A 21,206-nucleotide genomic window follows, 5' to 3' on the forward strand; every position below is an offset into this window, starting at 1 on the left:
AATGTGAAACTGAATCATTTTAAATACATTATCAAATCTTGGGTGATTTGGAGCTGGAGAGAGGGAGGAACATCATCTCTGCACACAGCCTTTAATGCACTTGATCACTGCAGTGCACACGTTCAGTATTGTAGTTTTAATTGGCTAGGAGCTCATCATATTGTATTCGGAACAGATTCGAAAATGTGACCCCCTACTGTCCGGTTGTATTCCAAGTGGGTTAAAACAAACGCTTAAGATTATTAAAACTGATTCCTCCACTGGGCCCCCAGTTTGACCTGGCACTCCAACAAATATACCGGTAATTGGCCCTGGTTACAGGTGCAAAGCCGACAGGAGAGGCTGATCTCTGCACTAGTGACCCCTATGGACCCCTATGTTGAGCAGCGAGTAGAACTGGGAGGGATAGCATGTTCTCTAAACTTTCACTGTAAGATGAATAGAAGCAGACGAGGAGACATGTGGTTGTCTACACCCTCCTCAAGACCGAAAAGGAGGGGTTGGCAGTGACATTGACCATACACATGGGGGAAACGGCGTAGTCTAAAATCAACAAGAAACAATATATTTACAACTACTATGTGCCTCAGGTAGAAGCCAGACTGACCTCTGTGCGGTTGAGGGGAGAGCTGCGGGCCCACTCGAACATGTGCTCATAGACATTTCCATCATATCTTCCCAGGGATGATTTAAGCAGCTCGTCGCGGTAGTCGAAGGCATCTACGAGCGCCACAGCATTGGGCCTCAACTGTGACAGTAGTTCCTTCAGACGAAGCGAGACCTGATGCATCTGTGGCACACTCAGAAGATCAGCCTAGGGTAGGGGGAGAAAGACAGATGTGGAGAAAGAGTGAGATGGATGTAGCAGTTAAGTAACTATAAGCACAGCTGGGGTTTTCATTTTCTACTATAAGCCAAACTGAATTTAAATCTAAATTAAAACCCTGAATACAAAATATTATTTTATTCTGCTGTGGAGCAGCAATTCCTCATATGACTTACAGTTACACCACAATGTTGTACAAATGAATCTCATGATCATGAATAGCATCTCTCACACAAAGCCCCCATTTTCCAAGCTAGGATACAACGGGGGCATTCAGCCCAGTCTGGTACACAGCTGAACCACTTATTGCTGTCACATAAGTGGTTGTGAAGATGATAGCATTTACAGTATGAGGAACATGCAAATATCTAAACAATTGGAGTGTCTTGTCTTGCAGAGTCAAACAATTATACAGCATGTTCGGCCCGATCCTTGATGTAGTAAAATGTGTGGCTGAAATGGAGCCACATCTTAGAAGCATCCTGTACTGTTAGTCCATGTAAAAAAGTACCGTTACAAGTATCCCACCTTGACACAAGTAATTCAATCAGTCGGAGATTTTATGTGGGGACAGTCTTCACAGTTTTGTACAATACCATACACTATGATGGAAACTAATGCAAATACTCATCATGTAGGTATTTGGTATTTGCATTAAAACTGTTTCCCTTACCAGTAGGAAATCTCCAGAGTTCTGAACAATGCCCTGCAGGGCATAGAGCAGAGCCAGGGTTGACAGCACTGAGTGTACCGCGGTGTCTCCGATCTCTGTCAGCTTGGCTGAAAAAAGCTTCACCACCACATAGTGACAATGGGCCTAGTGAGGAGGAAGAGAAATAAGATAAGGCAGCCCTGAGTCGCCCACTGGACACAGTGCAGAGTACTACATGAAAACATTATACTATGTTTAGTCATCCTCCTCTGGGTCGTGTGTAGATTAAAAAGAATTTATCAGTTCAGTAAAACCGTTGAATTTACAAACTGAATAAAATAGCCTATTAATTACCAGAGGACAATAGCAGATTTAGAAACCAGATAAAGGCAAACAAAAGAGTAACACAACGAGTTGCAAATATGGATGGTAATGATTCATATATTTAAGCCCAAAAATCAACCTAGCAAGTTGAAACATCTGGACTTGAAGTGCGTGGGGTAGATATATCCTGTGTTGTATTGTGTTCAATATTTTAAATTACCTTTACGCCGCATTGGCTAAGGATCAAACACTGTGTGCATGTACACACGCAAGCACGCACGCACGCACGCACGCACGCACGCACGCACGCACGTGCAGCAAACTTACATCTGATGCTCTGACCAGGTCTATGGCGCTGTTGTTCCAGGCGTCCTCCTGGCTCTTTCTGTGATGCAGCTCCTGCTGGATGCTCTTAGCTGCCAGTTCAACCAGCCTACACACACACACACACACACACACACACACACACACACACACACACACACACACAGTCACACACAGACACACACACACACACACACACACACACACACACACACACACACACAATCCCCATTATCCCATGTCGCTGTCAGCATAACCAGAACCGCATGCAAAAAGACACATACACATTGCCACCAGCTCAACAATGTACATGATAAAAACATAGTCATCAACACTGACCTTTTGTATAAATATAAAAGAATGATGAAACTACGGAGACAGGAATGTATTCAAAAGGAAGAGGAGACGTTCAGCTATATCTTCGTCCATGTCTTACCCCTTATCCCTAAACTTCTTTTCCTTTTTACTATTTTGAAAAACATTTTAATAGTTTAACTAGCCGATCTACATTGCCACGTTGTGAGCTTATAGATCGTCTATATTTTAAAATGCTTTTCAAAATAGTAAAAAAGTTAAGGGATAAGAGGTAAGGCATGGACGAAAATAGAGCCCGTTATCTCAACAAATACCATTGCCTTTTATCTCTGCATGATTCCATACCTGGAACATGGTTCATTTGGAAAGCCACAGTAACAGGTCTGTGATGACTTTCACAGCCGATGAAATGGATTCAGATTTGACTAAGCCTAGCAGTATGCAGGCATGCGAGTAGGACATCAAATGAACATAAATAGGACCGTGTCAGTTAGCAGCACATTCAGGGATACACCTTGGCTGACATGAAATCAGAGTAGCAAGAATCAGAGTAGCTGGAACTTGCTGTCTATTTACTATTATACTCTGCATCCTGTCGCTTCTTAAGCTCATAACGCATTGCGACACGTTGTGAGCTTGTAGATCGGCTATTTCCACTATCAATGTTCTTTTTAAAGTATAAAGTTGTCAAATATGTCAGTAGGTTATGTGTCATATCTGCTTTGTGAAACTTCAAAGCCTAAAAGCCAAACAGAAATGTAATTGTCAATGACAAAAACAGAATTTAATCTTTAATCACGATTATTTGAGTGACAATTAATCGTCATGTAAAATGTCATGATAATGACGGCCCTATGCACACGTGCACACTAGTGTCTCTTACTTGGCAGCCCGTAGTTTGTAGATCTCCACCAGGCTAGTGAGGTCATTGATATTGACCACGGTGGGTCTGGCTGAGACAGGCTGGGGCTGGACCATACGCAGCTCTGCATCGTTGAGGTAGGACACAATGCCACTCAGCTGGTGGCCAGCCCGCGCCTGCTTGTAGCTTTTCAGCAGGTACCTGAAAAGTTAAGAAACACAGGGGTAAAAAGCATAAAGAGAGACGGGGAGAGTCGCAGTGAAAAAAAAAAAGAAAGGGAAAGAAAGAAACTGCACTACTGTGTCACTCAAACTAAACTAATGTTGATTAGTACTGTAGAATAGATACATAAGACAAACCCACTGTTAGATGAAACACGAGCACCAGGTTTTTAGCCTTCATAACACAACAGAAGTTTTAATCAACTATTATTTTATCTTAACTCTTGCTCATGCCTGTATGCTTACTCATTGACAGACATAGAATCTTTAGATTGTGTATTTACTTTTTTGTGTAATTATATACATTATATACAGTACATCTTCATCTTTATCAAGATGCATGGTTACTCTCTCTCTGTATAGAGCGTCGCAGCGGAAGTGGATTCCTGGGGTCACTTAATATTCCCCATTCATTTTCGCCATAGACCTTTACAAATATATGTATAACAATTATGTTAAGCCTCGAACCAAGCCATCCAGGATGGAGGTGAATCATGATCATATAACCTTTGATCCTATGTGAAAACATATTTTAATATTACATTATTTGATATACTACATTTAATAACTACCCTTTGTTTAGCGATTTTCAAAATGTTCTTTTCATAGAAAAAAAGGTTATATGGTCATGATTCACCTCCATCCTGGATGGCTTGGTTCGAGGCTTAACATAATTGTTATAAATATTTTTGTAAAAGTCTATGGCGAAAATGAATGGGGAATATTAAGTGACCCCAGGAATCCACTTCCGCTGCGATGCTCTATATGTGGGACAAACCTACCGGGCAGTCTGCAGCATCATGACCGTGTTCTCTCCCTCGTAGGTGCAGGTGGGGGTGAAGTTGACATAGATGTCGGGCAGGGCGCTGGCACAAGAGTAGCCGTGGCCCCCGCACGCCATGCGGCACACCTCGATGCCTGCGTTGGCCGCCCACGTGGTGAAGGCCTTCAGCCCCGCAGACAGGGCGTGGAGCTGAACAAGAGATGGCAAGAGGTTGACCCGTTTAGACCGGGAACGTGTCTATGACGCGTTTAAACTTGAACCGCTTTAACCATTATTCTATGCTTTAGCTATTGACAAATAGCAGATCTACTACAAGCTTGCAGCTTGTCTTCTAAATCCTTCAAAGGTTTTTGAAAAACGCATGTTTCTATGTCAGTACAAGTAACAATAGATTAGTCATCTGGTTTGAGAAGTGCAGGTGTGTGTGTGCGTGTGTGACGTATCAGTACCTCGGGCAGTTCACTGAAGTCTCCCTGGCTGATGTCTCCAGTGATACGGTGGTAGGTCTGGGTCATGTACTGGCCCACAAAATGAAAGGCATAGGCCATAGCCAGCAGTGGGAACAGTTTGTACTGCTGCGTTTGGTATTCCAGGATCTGGGGCTCTGGCTCTCTGCAGAACAAGAGAGGGCAGGTCTAATTATTCCAATAGAACCAAAAACAAACACTGATTTACGTTAAATTGTTTATTCGTATTTTTTTTTAATGGCAATCTCCATCATCACCGTAAATTCACCAAAGCCAAGGATTAATATTGTAAACAGTAAAGCATGGGTATTCAACTGGCGGCCCGCGGGCCAAATGCGGCCCGCGGGGACCTTCCTTGTGGCCCCTGGAGCAATTTTGAAAAAAAAAAAAAAAAAAAAAGATTTTGAAAAAAAAAAAAAAAAATCCAAAATCTTTTTTTTTTTTGTGGAGACTAATGCACGTTATAGGTATGGTTTGCGCGATATGAAACGTGAGCTTCATCTTACCATAATCACAGTAATCCCTAATCATATTCCATCATATTCAAATGAAGAGACTCCAGTCAGAGCACTGCAGCAGAGTGGAGTGCGTGTGTCTGCGACCCACCTGATCCTCGTTGAGCATCGTTAAAGCATCAAAGAAGGCGTGCACTGTCAATAAGGTCGACATCTACTCTAGATAGCATCAAAGCCAGGTTGGCCATCACTAGTGTGATGTAGTTAGCACTAGGTTTTAAACAAGAAAGCATGTGTACAGTTGTCAACTTGTTGAACAGAAATTAAGCACATTAACATGAAAAGTATTCTACTTGAAAAGTATTCTGCTTTGCAATGTAGTTAGATGAAAATGTGCTTGTTTGTGAAAATGTGGTCGTGCCCGTTGTTACAAGTGTTCATTAGATTAATAGCTGGGGGGGGGGGGGGGGGGGGTGGCTACGTTAGTGCGGCCCCCGGCCCCTTGGGTTTCTGTCAATGTGGCCCCCTGGACAATTTTGTTGAATACCCCTGCAGTAAAGAATCAAATTAAAAGCTAAAAGAAACGATATTAGACTAGGTGCAGATAAATAAAAAGTGCGATGAGTGGGATTGCCACGTGTTTTGGTTCATTTCCTTCATTTGACACGGATTGCATTCACACCTACAGTGAACCACACTCTGGTGTGTTTCTAAGCTTTTTTGAGGATTAGAATTAGTTTGTTTGATCCGCACCAGAATTCACGAGCCTTCACACCAGCCCAAATGAAGCACACTTTCCGACAATCTGCACCAGGATTTGTTTTAATCCTGGTGTGAATGTGCCCCAAGTAATTTCAAGATGTCTATTTCAGTTTCGATAACTTGTAATAAGAATTATTCATTTTGTACCGTATTACCTTTATTTTCCCTCAATGTATGTTATAAATTAACAATAGATTCTTAACTCATTTAGTGCCACCCCTTTCACCACTAGAGGGCGCCCAGTGGCCATAGAAAATCCCATAGAGATATGCTGGTATATGCAGAAGCCCTGCAGCCATGACTTGCCTGAACACTTTCCTTTGTGCATGTACAGGAAGAGGATGAAGTTAGCTTGAAGTTAGCTATTGGCTACCAAGCATTTTAGAAGCCTTATTTTCGTCAACTTAGCCATGATTAAACCTTGCACACCTCATGCATGGGAAAAAAACAGAGAAGAATGAGCTCTAAAAAATCGGATTTGTGCAGTTTGTTCACAGCTTTCAAACAAAAAAATCCGATTGGAAATCCGTTCAGGCATTCTTGAGATAATCGCCATTATGTTTTACATGTTATGTAAACAAACATGGCTGCCCTGTATGTTAGATGGGGTTGTATGGGGGTGGAACATGCAAAATCGCGATTGAAATCATGTTCACTAGATTTGATGGGGTCCAAAAAAAAATTTCAAAAAAAACATTTTCAATTTTTTTTTTTATTTTTTTTTATATCCCGAACTAGTTCGGGATAGGCACTCTGGGATGCGATAATATATCCCGAACTAATTCGGGATAGGCACTCAATGAGTTAAGAACAATGTTAGACCGTTTAATTAATTCTGAAAATGATGAGATTTAAAAGCTTAAACTGGATATACTGTACATGAGAAAAGAGTCTTTTCCTCAACTTTGGTCTTAGGCCTTTCAAAAGATTATGCCCTGCGGCCACAGTATAGCCTTGTTGCTCAGACTGCAGTGCCCCAGCTGATTTATCCACTTTGTGCTCTGTCTCTTTCCTGTCAACATGCTTTTTAGACACAACTGTCTTTTGTTGAGATTCTGAGGTCTTATTGGGCAACATCAAGTGAAATACTGCAAACATAATAACCTGTAGTACGGTAGGTTCAATTGTGGGCATGGATCACAGTGCATAGTTACCACAATCCCTCTCATTCGAAAGACCACAATTCAAAGCCTTTGAAAGACGTCAATTATGATGTTATAATTGTATGGTAATGCATTTGCTCCTTGGAATGTTATAGGCCTGGCCACTGTTGGCTTTGTTTTGTCCTTGTTGTGTATGTTTTGCTGGAAAACTCTTGTGTAAACAAAGAAACTGTATTCAACAACTGGCACAAGGTTGAGTAGATAATGTGCTATGTGGGTCCTGCATAATTGCCTGTCTAAGTGAATGTGCATGTGTCTGCCTGTGTATAATTGCTCACCCAGGGCGGATCTCAGACTGATGTCGGACTGAACTGTAGCGGATGGCAATGGTGCATGATTTGGAGAGGGCCTTGGAAGACTCGCCTACGATCATGGAGCGGATGAAGACCATGGTGCCATAGGTCAGCTTGGCACTGGGAGGCTTTTCATAGCTGCCGTCTGGTGCCACCTTGTGGACCAAAAGAAGAAGAACAACAAAAGAACAGTAACAGTCAAGTCAAGACTACATTGGCAGTCATACAAATCAATGCTTTCTGCATTGTTGCTCTCCAACCCAGAGGAGTTCTTTCAAACGTAAAGTATTTATACAGGATGGGGGAGATATGGTCAGGGGACTTGTGAAATTCCTAGTACTAGAACCTTAGCAGTTAGCACACATACAGTAGACCCACATTATATACTGTAGCAAAACAAGCTCACAACATACAGGACAGGTGATTCTATACTTTTTTTGCATGCTGTCATACGGTAGATGTTATCTCACACACACACACACACACACACACACACACACACACACACACACACACACACACACACACACACACACACACACACACACACACAGTGTAGAACACAGTGTACAGTATACCCTATATTAGTGTTTTTTGAGAATGTTTCAATAGACGCGCATCGTAGTTCAAACAAATATTTTTTTGAAAAAAGAATTCTAAGTTAGAAAATAGCAATTACATTATAATTGTGCAGCGCCTTGCACTGTCTTGCGACAGGTGGAAGAAAGAATCCCTTTCAATCTTCACTTAAGTGTGTGGCAGTGTCTGCATCTGCAGAGATCCTTCCCCTGTATTGTCTAGTCTTACTTTGTTCGGGTTCTGGGTTTCGCTATTGGTGTCGTTGAGCTGGGGAGGCGATAACCTTTAAAGTTGTGTTTATTACAAACTGCAAATCATGATTGATATACCATTGACTGTTTTTATTAAAACCGTGTCCTTATGTTGTTACTTTACGTCAGTCAGTGGCGGAAGTTTACCTTTGCGTATTTCATTAGCATGTTGTCACGTGGGATTCGCACATTCTCCAGTTTCAGATAGCCATTATCAACCTCAGCAAAGCCAAACTTTGGGCCGATATCGCCAATCACAATTCCTGAGAGGAGTCAGAAGGACATAGACAGTTAGGAGAGATGGGAAGACAAAGAGACAGAGAAATATTAAATTAAGAAGGATGGCCAGGTTTTTCCTCATAATGCTGTTTTCGGCTAATGTTATTATTTAATCAATTATCTCTCATGATAACAAAATGTTCAATCATAAGGAACTCAGTGATATAACTGTAATTTGACACGATCGCTGGATCAAGTGATGTATTAAAGATTGTGATAACTGTTAACTCATCTAGTGCCAAAACCGAACATGTTCGGTTTATTAAAACGTATTAAGAAATACAAAAACCGAACATGTTCGGTTTTTTTCTTTTTTTTTTTTCTTTTTTTGAAAAATCACATTTTGATTTTTAATCTGACAAAGATCTGTTGTTTTGCGATGTTTTCCATGTGCCTAGGACATCCAGTGAGCATGTGATCACTTAGAATCACTTAGAATTGATTTCCTGGTGCACGCAGCACGGCTTTCGGCTCTGGTAGCCAGAGGCGTCAATTGGGTATGGCAAGCTATAGCAGCTGCCATCCCTTGGCTACAGGGGAAATAATAACATGTACTTTTCATTGTGTCTGTTGCTAAGGTATGGCAACATGACTGGTGTCTTGCATGCGCGTGAGGGCACGCGACCGTGCGTGCAAGACACCAGTCATGTCGCCATACCTTAGCTTTTGCTGAACTGACGCCACTGCTGGCAGCCCCCACCCCTGGGAACTGCGTGTGAACTCAGATTGCTTGTTGAAGAACCAACGGCGTCGTGGTCGCGTTCGCCGGTTACTGTTAGGGTTGGGGGTTAGGGTTAGTTTTATGTGTCGGAATACCTGCCCGTAGTCGGCTGCGGACCCCCGGAGTTTTGCTCGTCTGTGGATTTCACGATCAGCTCGGATATCATCTACGCTACGGCCGTTGAAGCTGGTGGCGGTGGACCCGCATGCATATGGATACAGGTACACTACCAGTAAGACTCCCTAATCGGGAGATAAGCGACCGTAGGTCACTTATCTCCACAAATAGAGCAAAAATTTGTTTTTCCAAAATCTTCCTGAGCATGTTGATGACATGAGTGTAGACATACTGTGTAGTGATTTTCGTGATTTTAGGGCAAAATCTGAATCGGCCTCATGGTGGCGCTAGAGGGCCATGTGAGAAATGAGGGGTGGGGTCTCCGCGCCGCCAAGGCGGACGAATAGGTACCGGCCCCGGCTCTCCCGGTCGCTCCTAGCCCGAGTTACGGCATTTTATGTGAGCTGCAGTGGCAGGGGGTCCTCCACTGGGGGCGCCACCACTTTTGCATCCGTTCTGGAGCACCAGGAGTGGGTGGTCCCCGGGAATGCCCCGTGAGCAGCCCCGTTGGGGTGGTCATTTGGTAATTTTTGCACATGTGCTCATTTTTTACACTTGGGGGTCCCCGAGGGAGCTGGGGGTCCCTGGAGCTCCGGGGGTCCTTGGAGGTTGTAGTTTGGCAGGTAAGGAGTGTGTGTGCAAAATCTGGCATGGATCGGGGCAACGGTTGCGGAGATATGAGCAGGGCAAAAGTGTGACGTGTGTGACGGACGGACGGACGGACGGACGGACACCTCGAGCAGCTTTCTGTAGTAAGTGCGACCTACGGTCGCAACTAAACACAAGTGGGTTTCTAACTGACTGAATGTAGAAGGAGGAGGATGGATCGCACAGTGGCAAGAGTTGTTTTTTCTTTATTGTTGCATTTGCATGGATGAGAAACAAACGTTTCGGCTGTAAGCCTTCTTCAGTGTGTGCTTCTTCACTGTGTGCGATCCATTCTCCTCCTTCTACATGTTGATCTAAAGGGATACCGCACCAGTAGTCAGAGCGCGGTGGTAACCAAAAAGTTTACTAACTGACTGAATAGCATAAACATAATAATCATTGTAGCACAGCACTGCACGCTGTTATCGCTAACGCTATGGACCAGAGCTATTGAGACTATTGATCCTGTTGAATTCAATCGCACGTTTTTTTTATACAAACTTGTATAAAAAAAACGCATGGTTGACGCGGGTCAAGTATCGCGTCAACCTAGCTATTCTTTTTCTTCTAACTGTATTAGACAATGACTATAGACTATGAAGGTGATGACATTCATTCAAAGACAAAGTAGATTGTTTGTCATGAGCCTGAGGAGGACATAGAGACGTTGTGACTGAGACGTTGTAATATGTTCATCTGACTGCCAGGTGGCAGCATCGTTGTTTTTTTGCTTTTGTTGTTTTTTGTTTGGTTCAGATTGGTTTTGTTTACACTTCTCAAGGCATGAACATGCAGGCTGTATATGCCGATCATTAGTATATATATTTTTTTTTGAATAGGGGGCAGGTATTTATAAGAATTTATTCTTCTGCTTGCTCCTTTTCGTTCATGTGTGTGTACTGTAAAATATTGAAATTCTGAGTATAAATATAATATAACTGTAATGTACACTACATGTGCGAAACAAAAATAAATGAAATGAAATGAAATGTTCAAATCCCTGAAATGGCTGATCATACTGTACGAGTGTACGTGGTTCACCCGTCCCCTCCCGCCCCTCCCCCCCTGGCTGGCAGGGGGGTTTGATTGATTGATTGATTGAAGACTTTATTAGAAGTTTGCATAGGAAAAGGTACAGTTTCATGACGGTACAGTTCACTGGTACAAGGTCTACTAAAAGGAGATCCATGAAAAGCCTAAGCTTATTTCCACTGGAAACCATTGAAGTATCTCATATAACATTGAATGACAGACAAATAGAACACAGGGGAACGTGAAATGATCCGTTCACTGAAATGAACTAGATTGCCCATCACTAACACAACGTGAGCTTGTAGATCTGCTATTTTGGCTCTGAATGGATAGTCTGAGGTGTTTATACATTTGCATTCTGAATGAGCAGTCATATGACCGTCAGCTTGTAGATCTGCTATTTTGGCTAAAGTGCTTGGTCAGAACTTCTAAGTAGCAGGGGCGGCATAGCTCAGGGGTGGAGAAACCGTTATTAGAACACGAAGGGTTCCCGAAGGGTTCCCAGTTCGAATCCGGGTTCCCCCTGAGTTAATGTCGAAGAGTCCTTGGGCAAGACTCTGAACCCCTAGTTGCTCCCGGTTTTGATTGATTGATTGAAGACTTTATTTGAAGTTTGCCTTGAGTAGGTTGGTGCCTTGCATGGTTTCCTCTGCCACCGGTGTATGAATGTGTGCGTGAATGGGTGAATGTAATGCACAATCTATGTAAAAGCGCTTTGGATAAAAGCGCTATATAAATGCACCATTTACCATTTAGTAGCCTCGCGCGACGCGTTGTGAGCTTGTAGAAAATATCATTGATCAATCTTGTAAAATAGCCGATCTACAAGCTCACAACGCGCTGCGCTGCGATGCGTTGTGAGCTTGTAGACCTGAAAATGGTAAATGATAAATGGTGCATTTATACAGCGCTTTTATGTGCTTTTAGCGCTTTACAATGTGCATTTTTTACAATGGGCTATGTCACATTGTGAGTTTATATATATATATATATATATATATATATATATATATATATATATGTGTGACGGAGAGAGTCGCAGCCCCAGCCTTGAAGCCTCAAAACTCTAGTATCTCCCCCAGATCGAAAAGATGTCTCTTTGGTCTAGTGGTTAAGTTATTGGACTTTCGCGTGGGAGACCCGGGTACGAAGCCAGGTGGGGAAGTTCAGATCATCTCCGTTACACATATATATATATATATACAGGGTGCACTTTTCGAACAAATGGTATAATTTTTCTTTTCCTCAAAATGCATTTACACTCAGCAACCACTGTTATTCATACACTGAATTCTCAAAGCCCAGATAGGAAGAGGTGCAGCAGTTTTTACTATTGTGAAATAAATGCAAATGTCTGTTCTGCTCTGTTTGCCATACCTCCAAGCTCACAAGAGCTTGGAGCTCGAGAAGGGTCAAGTTCAGGACAGGCCCAGGCAAGGCCAGTCTAATAAGATAATTTTTTTACCAGACTCGAACTTGTAATCTTGCGCATGAGGTCAGGGTGCTACCAACGGAGCTATTGAATCATAAACATGTGATTGTAATATGTAATAGATACACACATAGATCTGCATTATGTGTGTTTATATATATGACATGTCACCTGAACACTATACAAATGTGTTTGTGGTAACTACTTTTTGCAAAGTTGCCAATGTGAGCCCATAATCTCTCTCTCTCTCTCATTCCCAGTCAAGCTAAGACGATGTAAAGTTTGAGTTCAAGTAGATAGATAGATAGATAGATAGATACGTGAGCTTTAGATCGCAAGTTTGCGAGTTCAAATCTGGTCTGCAAATAACATTTCAATATTCTTAGTGCTGTTGTAAATACTTTGAATTGATGGTTTGTGTGAACAGTTCAGACTATACAGAGGGTAAAATATATGTGTTAGGATGAGATGAGAGTGAACGAAAAAAGTTCTCTCTCATCTCAGAGTTGTATATTGTGTGTGCGCGCGTGTGTGTGTGTGTGTGCAAGCACAAGGTCAGATATATATAGGGGTATCTTAGCTCACTGAGTAAAGTGGGTGACCAGTGATCCGAATGACAGCAGTTCGAACCCCAGCCTCTACTGTCATCATGGTGAAATGTGTGAATCATTGGATGTCGTAATGGCTCTAAAAATGCACCATTTATCATTTGTGTGCATGTATGTGTGTGTGTGTGTGTGCGCGCGCGTGCGTGCGTGCATGTCACACTGAGTCACAGTGTCCCCCTGCTATCTTCTTTGACAGTCAAAACTCTAAAAATACACCATTTATCATTTTTGTGCATGAGTGTGCACGTGTGTGCACGTGTGTGCACGTGTGTGTGTGTGTGTGTGTGTGTGTGTGCGCGCGTGTGTGTGTGTGTGTGTGTGTGTGTGTGCATGTGTGCATGTGACTGTGCTCAGTCAACAGTGATGTGTTTTGTTCCCCTCCGACACGCCCTTTCTGTAATGCAAATGTTGTTTGTGTGTGTGTGTGTGTGTGTGTGTGTGTGTGTGTGTGTGTGTGTGTGTGTGTGTGTGTGTCACAGTGTCACAGTGAGAGTGAAGTGTTGTGCCCCTGCTGGCCTCCTGACAGACTGCACACAGTGTTCTGTTTGTGTTCACTCAGACAGCACTGCCATCTGGTGGGGCCTTTTAGATGTTATGAATGTGGCCAAGTTGAACTAAATACCCAGGGGGCAAAGGAAAGTGTGCTGCATTTGCCCCGACATACAAAGTTGTCCACCAGAAATATTATCTATGACCCAGTAGGATCACAACCTATATGGACAACCCGGTCAATTTGTACAACAAAGTCCAATATGGCCGCCTTTAAGTCCAATATGGCCGTGAATAGGGCAAAATTTTAAACTGAGGGATATTTCCACAAAACTTCACAGGTTGATCAATGGTATACATATGAACATTTTTTGTATTGCAAGTTTCCATGAAATCCAATATGGCCGCCACAATATGGCCGCCATAATGTAAGGACCCATGCCTCTAACTTCTGAACCAGATGAGCTAGAAACGCAAACTTGGTGTCTATTTCATGGTGTCTGACCATGGGAGACTCAATGGAATAGCTAATTTTATTATTGGGTGTGTCTGGACCTTTATTGTGCATATTTACAAGATGGTGGACTCCCGAAATAGAGCTTTAACACAATTTCTACCATGATTGTTGACTGCTTTTGCAAATACAAGCAATATGAATCCATTTGCTAAGATTTATGGCACAGAAGGGACTTATACCCATAGGCGCCGAGTTTTGTCCCTGCCGCTGGGTGCCGAAGCATCGAGCGCTTCCCCCCCCCCCCCCCCCCCCCCGCTAGCCCCCCCCCCCGCTAGCCCCCCCCCCCGTCGCAAAAAAAGGGCGTTTTTTTTCTCAAATGGATACTTTATTTACAGTTTGTCAATAGTACACTGGGTACATTTTTACAATGAAAGTTCAGCATGTTTCAACAGTTAAGCACCATAGTATCAAAGTATCAAACAAAAAACTAGCTAATGACATGCCATGGCATTGTATTGATTAGAGAAGACACTGTGCCGTCTCGCCCTTGAATTCGTGCATCGTGCAGTAGTCATAAAAAATAGTAAGTAGTAGTAATAAAAAATAAAATGCAAAGAAAGACAAAATAGTATTAAAACCATGGCCACGCTATTGCAACAGCCTATTAGGCCTATAAAGTGAACACCGCATACAAGTAGGCTACAAGCAGCAAAACAAAACCAAAACAATGTATTTACTTCTTGAGGAAGGTGCTACTCCATAGGTGCACGGGATATGAAGTCGTTGGCTATGACATCCATGTCAAGTTTCAGTGCCGCCTCCGTGTGACAGTTCAGCAGAGTAAGGTGGTTTAGTCTTCCTTGTCCCATTGTGGATCGCAGATAGGTTTTCAGTCTCCGCAGACCTGAAAATGACCTCTCTGAGCTGCATGACGTTACAGGGATAGTAAGGACTTGTTTCAGCAGCCGTGTGAGCTCTCCCAAAATGTCTCGGTTTTTCTCTCCCTTTTCACCTTGGCTGGCGTACCGAAGTTCAGGGTCTTCTGGGTCAGGAGGCGTCTCTTCTTGGCTGTTTGCATGACTGGCATCTTGCTGTACACTGCAATAAGTGAAGGCATAGCTACTGTATGCTGGCCTTTATTCTCTACCTGCCAGGTTAAAACAAAGGAACTATAGGCACTAATTCTCCGCCTCCCACACCAGCCCCCCCACTGGAATTTACCTGGCCGGTTTAAACAAAAGAATGATTAGGCAGACATGCAAATAGGCTGGGAGCGCTCCGCCTCCAGTTTCAACGTTGGTTTCTATTGCTCCCTCAGCCCCCCACCCATAGGAATGTGGGGGTGGGGGGCTGCCGGGCTGATGTTTTGTTTTCCCCACAAACAAAGCTGTGCGTGTTAATTTTTCGGGCTTGATCTTCCTGGGGGCTGCGGCCCCGCGGCTCACACAGAGGCGGCGTCATTGCTTATACCTATATTATTCTTGAGTTTGCATGTTGTCAAAATGGCTGTAAACAAGATATTATATTTCCTGTACAATTCTACTGTATGTAGTTGTAGCAATGACTTCAGATAAAATCAGAGACCAAAACAATGTATCTTAGAAATTATTTTTTAATAAAAAAAAAAAGAACTGCCTTTTTGGGTCTTTCACACATAGACATGCACATGCTTTCCAACAACTTCAGCTTAAGGGAAATTATAATGAACACATGATTAAAACAGGCTGCATTATAATGCAAATTATTGCTATTCACTATCACTGTCATGTGTACCTATCCTGCTGCATCTTGTCTCCAGTCCTTGGCAACGACACCCCAAGTAGCATGCAATTCCCTTCTTCGCACATGAACAGTTTTTCTGGCAGCCTTTGATACAGCTACATGATATTGCCTTGTCCATTGATATAGGCCAGGCTGGCTCTGTAGATGGACAGGGGACTGCCTTCCCATCACTGAGAGACCATCCATATTCAGTGAAGCAAGGGATGTCAGGCTTCGCGATGTGTGCGGTTTTATCTATTATGGCTGCTAGAGCAGCTCTTTTCAGGTGCAGGCCAAAGGCATTTTCTGTAGGTGGCAGCAGCTTCAACAAGGTTGATCGATTATTTAGGAACTTGTACACTCTCAGCTTTGCCAGGTCAAAGTCCTCCGAATGGTCAGCTTTTGATGCATATACAGCTATTGTGAGGTCTCTAGCCTGATTCTTGACATCCTCTGAGAGGGAATAAGAGGAATTTTCACCAAACTCCTGAAGTGCAGGGAGATCTAGACCCATGCTGGTCTTGAACCATGCCTTCTTTCCAGTGAAAAAGGGATAGCTGGTGGTATCTCTGCCACTCAGGCTGTGAATAAAGGGCAGGGCACGACACTGTGCGAGTCCAAGGGCTGAGACCATGTGATGGATAGGAAGGAAGATATGCATCCTGCTCTGTTCTCACCCACAGCTCTGGAAGGTCTAGGAGGTGGGTGGCAGCATGATATAGGCACATGATGATGATGTCTGTGTCATTAGCATGGATGACAACTCTGTCAACTTTGTGAGCCTGGACACTGAAGATGGTGTGTAGAATTACCCTTGTGTCGGCCTCCTGTTGTGTTGACTCTAGTGCAGGGACATCAACAACACACCCCTCCTTGATCACCACACTCCTTGTCTCTTCTTTAAATCCTCCACTCAGGTAAAGATGGGTTGTACCAAGAGCAGACTTAAGTGTCTCATTTTGACACCATTCTTCACAGAGGAATCTTAGAAGGTTTGCTTTGTTTTCAGAGACAGCAAAAAACTCTTGAGGATCAGGAGCTGTATATTGTGCAGAGACTTCATATTCTTTTGCAGGTTTTGAATGGACATACCTGTGTTCCTGCTCAGCTGTCTTAAGACTGGGTCCACTGCCCTGCCCTTTATTCACAGCCTGAGTGGCAGAGATACCACCAGCTATCCCTTTTTCACTGGAAAGAAGGCATGGTTCAAGACCAGCATGGGTCTAGATCTCCCTGCACTTCAGGTGTTTGGTGATAATTCCTCTTATTCCCTCTCAGAGGATGTCAAGAATCAGGCTAGAGACCTCACAATAGCTGTATGCATCAAAAGCTGACCATTCGGAAGACTTTGACCTGGCAAAGCTCAGTGTACAAGTTCCTAAATAACCGATCAACCCTGTTGAAGCTGCTGCCACCTACAGAAAATGCCTTTGGCCTGCACCTGAAAAGAGCGGCTCTAGCAGCCATAATACATAAAACTGCACACATCGCGAAGCCAGACATCCCTTGCTTCACTGAATATGGATGGTCTCTCAGTGATGGGAAGGCAGTCCCCTGTCCATCTACAGAGCCAGCCTGGCCTATATCAATGGACAAGGCAATATCATGTAGCTGTATCAAAGGCTGCCAGAAAAACTGTTCATGTGCGAAGAAGGGAATTGCATGCTACTTGGGGTGTCGTTGCCAAGGACTGGAGACAAGATGCAGCAGGATAGGTACACATGACAGTGATAGTGACTAGCAATTATTTGCATTATAATGCAGCCTGTTTTAATCATGTGTTCATTATAATTTCCCTGAAGCTGAAGTTGTTGGAAAGCATGTGCATGTCTATGTGTGAAAGACCCAAAAAGGCAGTTGCATTCATTTCATTGAGATAATCTCTCTCTTTTTTTATTTTTATTTTAATTAAAAAAAAAGAAAATTCTAAGATACATTGTTTTGGTCTCTGATTTTTATCTGAAGTCATTGCTACAACTACATACAGTAGAATCGGACAGGAAATATTTTTTGCTTTGTTTAACATTGACAGTGAGATACTTGTTTGCACTAACTAGCATTGACTGCTATGGTCTCTTTTGCAAGACACTTTATGTATATATTCTTATATATTATTCGCCCCCTCTATTGATGCACCTTCTCCTTATTGGTACTGTACTGCTCTTGTCTTTGTTTTTTTCCCTCTTATCTATCTTTCTTACGTCTCTGTAACTTTGTAAATAACTGTATACTGCTGTGCTACTACTGGACAACTAAATTTCCCCCTTGGGATAATAAAGGTATCTATCTATCTATCTAAATATAATATCTCGTTTACAGCCATTTTGACAACATGCAAACTCAAGAATAATACAGGTATAAGTCCCTTCTGTGCCATAAATCTTAGCAAATGGATTCATATTGCTTGTATTTGCAAAAGCAGTCAACAATCATGGTAGAAATTATGTTAAAGCTCTATTTTGGGAGTCCACCATCTTGCAAATATGCACAATAAAGGTCCAGACACACCCAATAATAAAATTAGCTATTCCATTGAGTCTCCCATGGTCAGACACCATGAAATAGACACCAAGTTTGCGTTTAGCTCATCTGGTTCAGAAGTTAGAGGCAAAACCTATTTTCTGGGTCCTTACATTATGGCGGCCATATTGTGGCGGCCATATTGGATTTCATGGAAACTTGCAATACAAAAAATGTTCATATGTATACCATTGATCAACCTGTGAAGTTTCGTGGAAATATCCCTCAGTTTAAAATTTTGCCCTATTCATGGCCATGTTGGACTTAAAGGCGGCCATATTGGACTTTGTTGTACAAATTGGCCGGGTTGTCCATATAGGTTGTGATCCTACTGGGTCATAGATAATATTTCTGGTGGACAACTTTGTATGTCGGGGCAAATGCAGGTTTCCTAAAAAAAGGCTGGTTTGCCCCCTGGGTAAAAGTCAGCGTGCATCTCCGCACGTTATCACATCCTGTGACAAAAGTGGCCAAGATCCAAACTCAAAATTTTCGGGAGTAAGAGAAAACAACATCAGCTTTCCAATGGTGTGCTGCATGAAGCTGTAACTGACTGCATACAGTCAGTACAGCTTCATACATTTTCTTTTTTTTCAAATGGCTCTAACTTGAAAACTAATTCCCAGGGGACATTTTGAGGGAAAACGCGCTTCACTGTGGGGCTTCTAACTAAAAAACTATACAAGATAAAAGCTCAGGATCTGCGACCAGTAAAAGTGGGTTCCTAATCTATATGTGGAATGACATTCACTCATATATGAATGTTTTTGGATTCTCTGTGGCTCTGCAAAGTTGGGCCAAAATGGTAAGAAAATGGCAAGAAAATGGCTGGCACAAGCTACCCACCCAATTAGAAAAACGGCTGGCACTAAAAGAGTTAACATGATTAGAAGGTCAGGGCCAACTTTCTCAATGACTTCATAAAAAGGAATGGTTGGTGTACTGTAATGTAAATACAAGCAATCACACAACGAGAGAGAAAGAGACGAGAGGGGAGAGAAGAGAGGGAAGAGAGAGAGAAGAGAGAGAGAGAGGAGAGAGAGAGATACCTGGCAGTGGTTCGTGAGTGTCCATCCTGCGGAGTGGTACAATGAAAGCATGCAGACCGCGGTGATTGCCTTGGGTGAACAGCTGGGCCAGGACTATGGCATGGTTGGATGTCTTTCCAACTGGAAAGAAACAGATAAGAGAGAGAATGAAGGGTGGTAACAACAAGAAAATTAAAAAGAAAAAAAGAAAAAAAAAAGTTTTCAAAAAAGAATACAAGGAAAAAAGAATGATAATAATACAAAAAATAATAATACAAAAAAAGGAAATAATAATAAGGTCTTTGTAAAACAGACTGCCAGAATGGTCCTTTAAGACAGTGGTTCTCAACCTTTTCAGGCCGCGACCCCCAAAATAATCATATTTGAACTGGGGACGAGCACTAAGAGTCGAGGCATTACATTTTGTATAAGATGGTTCTATTGTGAAAATAGCAGACCTACATGCTCACAACACCTCGCGTTGTAGATCGGCTATTTTCTGCTTCTAATATTTGATCATTTGGCCAATGATTAATTTGTCATTTTAGAGGTATTAAAAAAGTCCTAAATTGGCACTTTAGTAATGTGCATATACGCTCTATACACTTAAACTTTATGTTGGTTTGTTTACTGTTGAGTGAGAAAACAATGTTGCATATTAAGTTAATCATTTGGGGACCCCCCAAAATAATTTGGGGACCCCCCTGGGGGTCCCGACCCACAGGTTGAGAACCACTGCTTTAAAAACATCGCAGAATGCAGGTACTTACGACCCCCAGGCCACCATTTGATGGAGGTAACAGTGGGGCTGTTCAAGACAAACTCCTGTGTGGAAGGGTCATATGTGGCAGTGGTCTCCAACCCTCTCAGGTGGGTGCCTAGGACAACCAAGGCCCAACAAATACACACGTTCAAGAGACACAGACACACACACGCACACACAGCTAAGTTATCACTTTGTTATGGAGGAATACAACTGTATTATGATCAAAGTGCAAATCGACAAACTACAAATCACAAGGTCAGAGGAATATTACTGTTAACAGTAAATACTATATTATACTATTTGATACATATTACAAAGTCATTTGAAAATGTTACATTGAATGGTGAGTTAGAATTTGTATATTAATTTAAAAATGCCAAAATTGACAGATCTAGTACTTTATTTTTTTATCTAATTTTTGCCATGATGCTAAGAAGAGTGCCAAAATGATGTATTGGATTGGCCTTTGAAGGTATTTGACAGATTTCAAAATAAATTCAAATGGTTCTATGAACGTCTTATGAATGCAATGTAATATTTGACATAAGTAAGATTTCTCATTTGAATCTTCTCAAAACAAAAAACGGTAGTGACAGGCTAAGTTTCTGTACAACACACACGCAAACGCACACATACTTCCTATTAAGCACCACTTGCCTGACCAATAGCACAATGCTCTACTTCAAGCAAAATGAGGCCACAGGGCTGAACAGGGGTTCTAGATTTCTACTTTCTATTCTGACAGGAACACCGTCCTAATCAGCCCTCCATTGATACAGCAACCATAGCCAGATTCAGACACAACACCAACTGTAACAACTACACAAACGTGTGGCGGGTAGCCAATGATTGCAACAGAGGGCACATAGCCACATACCAAATGATTTGGTAAAGAAAAAGAAAACCCCAAGAGCCATGCGTACAAGCCTTTTCTTCCTCAGAGTTTTAAAGGGAAATGTATTAACTTCAGTGGAGAGCATTTTAGAGTTGTACATCAACAGTTACAGGAGGGTATAGGTCTTAAAGGACAACTTTGTTTTTTTACAACAAGGGTTCATATTTTAGATAGT

The 21,206-nt window shown here is 42.4% G+C and overlaps 1 protein-coding gene across 2 annotated transcripts in view; it reads right to left on the reverse strand.

Annotated features, from left to right (window-relative positions):
* acox1 (acyl-CoA oxidase 1, palmitoyl) overlaps positions 1–21,206 on the reverse strand; it is a 32,348-nt gene that overhangs the window by 4,523 nt on the left and 6,619 nt on the right. For both annotated transcript variants that reach the window (XM_080722013.1, XM_080722014.1), the window contains exons 4-13: positions 20,141–20,248; positions 19,392–19,511; positions 8,426–8,541; positions 7,434–7,603; positions 4,758–4,920; positions 4,307–4,497; positions 3,325–3,504; positions 2,130–2,235; positions 1,500–1,643; positions 608–814 (exon numbers count right to left, since the gene is read on the reverse strand). In XM_080722013.1, the coding sequence (XP_080578139.1) occupies positions 608–814; positions 1,500–1,643; positions 2,130–2,235; positions 3,325–3,504; positions 4,307–4,497; positions 4,758–4,920; positions 7,434–7,603; positions 8,426–8,541; positions 19,392–19,511; positions 20,141–20,248 (1,505 nt within the window). The remainder of the gene's footprint in view (positions 1–607; positions 815–1,499; positions 1,644–2,129; positions 2,236–3,324; positions 3,505–4,306; positions 4,498–4,757; positions 4,921–7,433; positions 7,604–8,425; positions 8,542–19,391; positions 19,512–20,140; positions 20,249–21,206) is intronic.

Source organism: Nannobrachium achirus, assembly GCF_963921795.1.
Source record: "Nannobrachium achirus genome assembly, chromosome: 3".
In the NCBI taxonomy this organism is placed as follows: Eukaryota; Metazoa; Chordata; class Actinopteri; order Myctophiformes; family Myctophidae; genus Nannobrachium; species Nannobrachium achirus.